The sequence below is a fragment of the Loa loa genome (assembly GCF_000183805.2).
Source record: "Loa loa unplaced genomic scaffold supercont3.125, whole genome shotgun sequence".
Taxonomy (NCBI): domain Eukaryota; kingdom Metazoa; phylum Nematoda; class Chromadorea; order Rhabditida; family Onchocercidae; genus Loa; species Loa loa.
The window spans coordinates 143664-152960 of NW_018108305.1; the positions used below are offsets into that span (position 1 = coordinate 143664).

The window sequence follows — 9297 nt, forward strand, 5'->3', positions numbered from 1 at the left end:
TTTCAATGTAAATTATATTTCAATTCAGTACAAATTACTTAAGTTAGTATAAATTGTATTTTATTTCAATGTAAATTATATTTCAATTCAGTACAAATTATTAAGTTAGTATCAAATTGTATTTTATTTCAGTATAAATTATATTTTAATCCAGTATAAATTACTTAATTCAGTATAAATTGTATCTTATTTCAGTATAACTTACATTTTAATTCGGTATAAATCAAATGAAGAATTGAATTTATATTAACGAAAGATGACAGTTTTCTAATTATTCAAATATTGGAAAAGAAAAGAATTTTAATATACTATGAAGTGTATGTATACAATTTGTCATTTGATCAGTAACTTTGGAATTAATTAAATGAATTATCATCATATAAATTATTAGGATTAATTTATTAACAAACTGTAATCAGTCTAATCAATTTCTGAAATGAATTACTGATTTTACCAATCCATAGACAGTGTAAGGAGTGCAAATGAAATGATATTCTAAAATAGATTTCAATTAATTATTAATCTTAATGAAATTAATTATGCAAAATTAACATAAATATTATTTGATACATAATTTCCTTTTCTCTGTACCCATTTGCATTACTAATATTTTATTCGTTATCTTGTTTGATAATGATCGTTATCTTATACATTTATAATATGATAATAATGATAAGTTAACATTTTAATCGTTTTGTTATTTGGTCAAGGAAATTATTGGAATTTTCAATTTTCTTTTTACTATTTCATATGATGACATTATCATATCACTGAGTATGAATGATTTTAATTTTCATTTATTATTTAACTTCTTTAAATGTGATTTATTTTTTGATAATTCATGACAATTTAAAAGGATTCAATCGTCTGATTATGGTAATGACCTAAATTATGCATAATTGACGGAACTTGGCAATAAATTACCGGAAATTCGATAATAAATTATCGGAATGAAATGGTTCAAAATTATATTCTAAAATAGCACAGACTTCTTCGTGGAAAATGACAAATAGGAAAAAAAAAAGCAAAAAATTGTCAATTTGTTTATTCTTTTTTCCTGGTCACTTTATTATCGAATTATTATATTCAATTCCTATTTAATTATCACTCACATAGCGTTACGGTACACTTATTTAATAACAGATTATAATTACAAATTTTTAATAACAGATTATAATTATAAATTTATTGCAGTTTAGTGCAATAAACTTCAGTTTTCAAGTATATTAATTCCTATAATGATACTTTACTATTTCAGATAAAGTAATCATTTCTGTAAAATTCATGCCAATCAGTAATTAATTGATGAATCATTTTTTATAGTATATTTTAAATTTGCCAATACATTGATTTCTTCCTTCCTTCATTTGTAATTCATTTAAAAAAAAAATTTTAAAATACTAAAAATAAAGCAAAAATGAAATGAACCATTTCATAAATGTAAATTTAATCGTTCAAAGAAAAAAAATTGAAAATACTTGAAATTTTTTTTTTTTAGTATTTGTAAATTTAATGAATCATTTTACCTTTTTTTTTTTTTTAAACATTTTTTAACTACCCAACTTTCTTGTGTAAATCATTTCAATAGCACACACCATTTGATACTGGTTATTGTAGTAAATTGTTATAGTAGTGGTAGTAAGTTAGTAAGAATAAATAGTAATAGTAATGGTAAGATTGTTACAGATAGTCACCAATGTCACCAATTGAGGAGTAATCAAAGCTAAAATCGTATCGGAGCTTTTCGATATGTTTGTATGAATGTGTATGTGTGTATGTGTGTGTGTGTGTGTGTGTGTGTGTATGTGTGTGTGTGTCTGTGTATGTCTGTATATCTGTGTATGTCTGTGTAACTATTGTAGGATAATTTAAAAATTGTCTCAAAACAAGAACTAGTTTGAATTAGCAGCTATAGAGAGGAGTTACACGGTACGTACACAAAACGTAAATATGTACAATTTTGAAAAGTGTAATTGTATCGGTCAGTTACAGTCAATTCAATTATACATTATTGTTTCATAGTAAAAAGTGTATATATGTATTGATTTGTGGTGTATTCATTTATCTATCAATTGATATAATTATCATTTATCATGCTGATAATTCACCATATTATTTTATCAGTAAGTATTATTACTATTATTGTCATTTGTAATTATATTTATTATTAATAATAATATTATTATTATTATTATCATTATTATTTATTATTTTTCGTCTAGCCTTTTCTCCTCCATTAAAATATTCATTAAAATAGAATTATTGTTTTGATAATGATGATAATAATAATATTGGTTTTTTTCTTTTTTTTGTTTAGCATTTAGCGAAATATTTAGTAAAATTTAATGAAGCAATTTATTTTATTTATTAATCGAATTTAAGCTTACCTAATGATTTGAAAATGTAAGCCATTAATTAATTGGTTCTAACAAATTGAGAGTAATTAATTAATTAATACATTCATATAGGATTAAAATGCTATAAAATAAAAATGAAAATCTTTTTATCCTTTAATGTATGCACCTGTAATTACTGTTTGCATTTGTAAAATGATTTTAGGCATATTTGCTGAGAGTAATATCGGCGAATTTTGCGACAACATTTGAATGTAGGCCAGGAATAGATACGAAGAAGGCCGATCCTTCCGATAATAAAACATACTTTTATTGTGATATTGATGGGTAGTTAATTAATTAACTAATTAAGTTTTAATCGGAAATTTTTTTTTCAATATTTCTTGATCATTATTTTAAAAAGTATTTTTTCGGATAAGTAAAAATAAAAAATCCAATTATTTATATGTGGAAATTATAAAAAAGAAAAAGAAGGAAAAATTTGTAACTAATATTAGTTATGATGATTAAACAGTTTTTTTTTTTTAATTATACATTAATATTAATTGCATAGACAAACATTATGTACCCATAATAATATTAATGCACATCATACAGTAATTTTTTATATATCATACAGTAATTTATACCATACAGTAACACATATTATACAGTAATTTTTAGTATACAGTAATTTTTTCAAACTTCACAATTTTTTTCTTCTATCTGTTTACAGGCAATTTTTGAAGCGCAATTGTCCAGATGATAAATGGTTTAATGCAACATTATTGGAATGTGTAAATGAATCAGAAGTAGCAAATGATATCGATCCATTCTTATTACCTCAATTTCAAGCACCTGGTGAAAATGAAATATAACAAAAAAAAAAGAAACTGGATAAATCTTCTATTTCATATTATTTTTACATTGAAATTTTCACACAATGAAATTAAATTTAATTTTCGTATAATGAAATGAAATTTAATTTTCATACAATAAAATAGAATTTACATTTTACTTCTTCAAAATCAAAATTGACAAATATCCTAAAAAGTTATTGCATAAATCTACAAGAATTAATCGAATAATTCATAATTGAAATTAATTTTAATTAATAATGAAATTATACTATATAATAATCTGAAATAAATAAACTAAACTTAGATAGTATTAATCAATAGTAATAAAATTATTGCATATAGTGATAAATTTTTTGGATATAAGGAAAAATTGATAATATCATATGCCAAAAGATTAAATGAACGTATGATAGTGGAATCAATCATGTATTGATAATAAATTAGAATGAAATGAAAATTAAATTGACCTTTAAAAGTTCACGTCAAAATGATAATTATCATGATATGCTTAAAGTAATCAATAACGAGGACTAATTAATACGAAAAAATTGATAGTAACATAATACCAAAAGGTTAAATCAACATATGATAGGTTAATTGATTCAATTTGATCGTACATTAATATACGTAAATATTTATTTTATGTAAATTCTTTATTATTATTATGATTATACAAGCAAACATATATTTTGATGTTTATTTTAGATGACCTTTGTGGTGGTGGCATACCAATGACTCGTTTAAGTTCGCCAGTTATTTGTAATCCATCAGTTATTAGTTGTCCAGATGGTTTGTTGATTTTAATTAATTTAATTCACTTCCATTCTTACTTGATAACTTTAATTGATATCAATTAAAATTATCATCTCAATCGTTAACATCTTTAAAATTATCATCATTAATCTAACAATATATTTTCTCTTCTTTATTTTAATTTCTTGTATGAAATTTCATGATATCAATTGGTTTGTTTGATATCTTTTTTGTAATTTGTTTTTTAGTTTTATTGTAATTATTGCTAATTAGGATATGTTTGTAAACTATATGCAAAAACGGGCACCGCATACTGTTGTCAAGGTGGAAGCGAAATGATGGAAGCTAATGATGAGGAAGATTATTGTCCGGATAATCAAGTAACTTATTTTGAGGTATCACAATTTCGTTAATTATTATTGAATCGATGAATAACATTAATATTTGATTATTATCAAGTAAAATTGATAATTTGGTGATAATGCAACAAAGAATGTTTTAAATCTTTTGAATCAAAGTTTTTTATCGGAATGACCAAAGATGAATTTCATCGTTTATCACTTTGACAAAACCATCATTAATTTAATGAATTAAAATAAAAAGAAAAGGCTTATCCAATGAATATTTCAAAATTTGTTAGAGGAAACGAAAAGATTATTGCTTTTCTTGAAAGCAATAAAAGAATACATTTGTCGCTTATTGTACCAATGTTGTCTAGAAATCTAGATAGGATGAAGATACTTAAATTAATTAATTAAGAATTTTATCCTAATTATAAGTTTGATAATTGTATATAACAGGAAGAAAATAAAGTCATTCTTTCTTTCTACATAGGTAACCTCTGTTCTTTTTTCTCAACATAGATTTACCAAATACTAAATTTTGCTTATTAATTAGTTCATAGGTCAAATATGTAATGGAAAGTACTAAGATAACTTTACGGTAAGTAAAAGTATTACTTCCTTTCTTATCTAGCTATAAAATATATCATTTATGCGTAATACTTTTTTTCATTATTAATGAAAGATAAGAATTAATCACGATAGTTCATGTCTAATAGAGTTTTAAATGTACAATATGTGACATTTATTTGTCACATAAAATGTTATCAAAGAATACTTACAGACAACAAACGGTAAGCCACGAAGTTGCTCATTATCATTTTTCGACAGTTCTTGTCCAACAGGTTTTAAATGTACAGTAGTACGACATATTACCACCGATAAATCAATATCTCGATGTTGTGGTAAAAATTTTGGTTGTCCACAAAATTCCGCGGCACAAATCAATCCTATCACTGGTTCTTATGTTTCATGCTCCACTAAATCAGTAAAGTATGTTTTTTTTTTTTTGATGAATTAATTAACAAATATACTTAATTGCTGTAAAAAATTTCATAAATTAAAAGTAAAAGCGCAGAAAAAAGAAAAACTATCCCATTACTTTTAAAATTATTAAATAAAAATAATAATAAAAAAAAATAATACAGGAAAAACAAGAAAAGGAAAAAAAGGATTTGCAGTATTTAAGTAATCAAATATAAATTTACAATTGATTTTTAAAATTTACAGTTCATGTCAAAATGGTTTTGTATGCGTTCGAAGTACTACTTTTGAGACAACAATTTGTTGCTCTGAAACAAATTCAATGTCACATAGTAAGTGCAAATATTTACTTTATTTGTGAGAAGAAAAAGAAAAATTGAAAAAAAAATTTATCAAAAATTTAATAATAAATAGTTTATTCATAATGTAATTTAGAAAGTACAATATAATTATTGTAATATCGTAATTAACATTGTCATAATTAATATAATTAACAGCACAATTAAAAAATCACAATTAATAGTAATTTTTTTTTTCTGAAATAATAAATAATTTATTCATAATGTAATCTAGAAATAATATCATAATTAGCATAATTAACGGTACAATTGAAAAATCATAATTAACGGCATTTTTTTTTCTGTTTTAATTAATTAATTTAGATTTTTGTCCGGCTGGTAAACCATTAAATAATGGTGCAACGGAATGTTCGGAGAAAATACCATGTCATAATGGATATTCTTGTGTAACAAATGGAATTACAAATTATTGTTGTCCATCACATGGTAAGTGTTAAAATATCTTTTAGTGATAAGTGATTGTGATAATGTTACAATGATTTATGATAAATTTATTTTTAATATGTTTAATGTAAAATATTTAATTATATCATTAATTAATGATGTGTTGCATAATTATTGTTAATAAATTATAACACTTAATTTGGCTAATTTATAAAGCCTATCATAACCATTATTGATTACAATTGATTTTTTTTTTTTGTGATTTTATTTTGCTATAGATTTGAAGTATTTAATTCTAAAGGAATTTTTCTTAATTGAGGCAAATTTTTAGCAAAGAAAAGAAATGAAAATATGAAATAGAAAGTATTAGGAGAGAGGTAAAAGATTACAATTAATTAATTAATGATAAATTACTGGTCTGATTTGCTATTAACAGTATTAATCATTCATGAAAAATATTCAAATAAAGATTTTATTTTATACAATGATATAGATTAATTAAGAACTACATATTGTGATTAACAAATGGATTCACCTTAAAAGGTTTTAATTAAACATTCAAAAGAGGTTTTAATTAAACATTCGTTAATTTATTCATAATTTCAACCTATTAATAGTATCAATTTCAGAACAAATTTGCACATTACCACGTAAAATTGGTAATTGTTGGCGTAAAGAATCAAAATTATCTGTTACAAGATATTATTTTGATATTAAAACAGGTGCTTGTCGATCATTCAATTATAGTGGTTGTGGTGGTAATGATAATAATTTTCTTACCTTGGATCAATGTCATGGATTTTGTCTTGCTCGTAAATTTTAATTATCTTTTAAAATTTTTAAGCTCATTTAATCATTCGATAATTTACAATAAATTAGAAATAAGTATAATAAAAGAATAAGGATAGTAGAAATGATGAAAATTGTTTTTCATAAGATAATTGATTAGCAAAATAATTGACGAAAAAAGATAATCGATTATTAGAGTAATCAATCGATAAACAATAATTGATTATCAAGATAATTAATGATAAATGATAATTGGTCATCAAAATAATCAATGATTGAAGATAATTAATTATTGGAATAATTGATAGAGAAAGATAATTAACTGATTATCATAACGATTGATGATTCGAGATAATCAATACATAACGATAGTCGATTATCAAGATAATTGTTGGCTAATGATAAGCGATTAACGATTAACAGTATAGTCATTAGAGAAAGATATTTGTTTATTAAGATAATTGATGATTAAAGATAGGCATTAATTATTGTTAAGATTTAATAGTGATATTAATTTAAAATTGAAAAGATGCATTTGTTTACTTTATTATAATGGTTGATTTAATTTATCATTTGGATTACTTTAGGAGAGACAGAGAGAGAGAGAGAGAGAGGGAGGGAAAGAGAGAAAGAGAGAGAGGGAGAGAGAGTATACATGAAGAAGTATTTATACATCAAAACTGGTATATATAAAAAAGATAAATATTGAAGAAATAAATTTAAAAAAGTAAAAGTAAACAAAAATTTCTGTTTGGAATAATTTCAGTAAATTCATTCATTTTCATTCATCATACCGTAACCTTTTTTTTTTATTTATTTAGAGCAATGTAAAGTTGGAGTAGCATACCGTATGGATGCATTAAATGCCGCATGTTCACCGTATATGTCAAATACATGTCCAAAGCATTTCACATGTCATGAGCCATTTTTTGGACCAGTATCAATATGTTGTCCTAATCCAGGTTAAATTATTTCAATAAACAAGCATTAATCAATTATATCCGGTATAAATGTTTGCAGAAACGGAAATTTAATACATCTACCGGATTATAATCGGAAATTATTGATCATTTGAATAATAAACAAAAAATTGATGCATATTTTTCAAAAATTTTAATTTATCAAATGTAATTAAGCTATTGATTGTTTATATATAATTTCAAAGATCATTTTTTTGTTTTTTTTTTTCATTTCTTCTGTTTGATTAAAATTTTCGGGAATATTGATAAGCTTTAAATAACCTAAAATTAGATAATAATCTTTCTTTTTTTAAATTGCCTTAAATCAGAAATGATTTTTTTTTTTTAAAATGACCTCAAATTTGACATGCTGTAATTATTGATGCAAGATAATGATGGCTACAGTACCTACAGTATGCATATACCTACATACAGTATGCATGCAATATTCATAATAAATATTTGTGCAATATGTCTACTATTCAATCATATATACAAAAGTTTCGTTTTTTCTTTTTGTGAAGTGATTTTAAAAAATATGAAATTTATAGAGATAGTATGTAAGGAAATGCCATCTGCTGGGACAAATTGTTTTGGTCAAAGAGTAGCCATTCAACGATATTATTTCGATCAAACAATACAACAATGTCGACCATTTGAATATTTCGGATGTTCTGGCAATAGTAACAATTTTCGTAATAAAATGGATTGTGAAAATTATTGCATAACTAATAATGATAAAGGTAATTATAATGATAATGATAATTAGCGTGTAATTAATATTTGTATTGATAAATTTAATGTAAAAAAAAAAATGAGAAATTGCATCATTATAATATTTATCATATTTTTTAATAATAATTATTCTATTAAAGTTTTTGCATTAATTACAAATAATACACTCAAATATTGCTTGTAATTAGTTGTTAGAAAGATAAATAATTGATAAATAATTTTATTTGAAAAGATAATTAATAGTTTAAAGATAATTAATTTGATTTGCAATCATAAATAACATCATAGTAAAAATTACAATTCATGATGAAATTTTCAAATTTACAAAAAAATTATTATCTAATTATATACTTTAGTATGTGACGGTAGCGCTCCATTAAAAGATCCAAGTGGACGCTTACAAAAATGTGCATCATCTATGGCATGTCCATCCGGATATACTTGTAATGCGGAACAATACTGTTGTCCAACATCTGGTCAGTTATCCAGAAACAATTTATTATTAGCATCATAGCATTTGTTATATTTTCTAAAAAATAATTACTGTTTGTTTAATCTTTCTTTTTGCTTTTTTTTTTTGGAAATCATTTATCACGCCAATAATCAATAACTTAAAAATATAATCAAATGGCAACCACAATAATCTTGAGTTATTATTATTATTATTGTTATTATTATTATTACTATTACTATTATTATTACTATTACTATTATTATTATTATTGTTATTACAATTATAATTATAATTATAATTATTATTATTATTATTATTATTATTATTATTATTATTATTATTATTA

General features: G+C 23.1%; 1 protein-coding gene across 1 annotated transcript in view; it reads left to right on the forward strand.

Moving 5' to 3' along the window:
* Nucleotides 1–2276: 2276 nt before the first annotated feature.
* The window catches only part of LOAG_17765 (hypothetical protein), a gene marked incomplete at both ends in the record, with an annotated part of 8031 nt that continues 1010 nt past the window's right edge, over nt 2277–9297 (forward strand). Inside the window, 12 exons of the mRNA XM_020450425.1 lie at nt 2277–2294; nt 2560–2681; nt 3070–3194; nt 3899–3982; nt 4220–4341; nt 5072–5280; nt 5518–5603; nt 5934–6056; nt 6644–6826; nt 7625–7765; nt 8314–8505; nt 8854–8973. Coding sequence (XP_020305905.1) covers nt 2277–2294; nt 2560–2681; nt 3070–3194; nt 3899–3982; nt 4220–4341; nt 5072–5280; nt 5518–5603; nt 5934–6056; nt 6644–6826; nt 7625–7765; nt 8314–8505; nt 8854–8973 — 1525 coding nt within the window. The remainder of the gene's footprint in view (nt 2295–2559; nt 2682–3069; nt 3195–3898; nt 3983–4219; nt 4342–5071; nt 5281–5517; nt 5604–5933; nt 6057–6643; nt 6827–7624; nt 7766–8313; nt 8506–8853; nt 8974–9297) is intronic.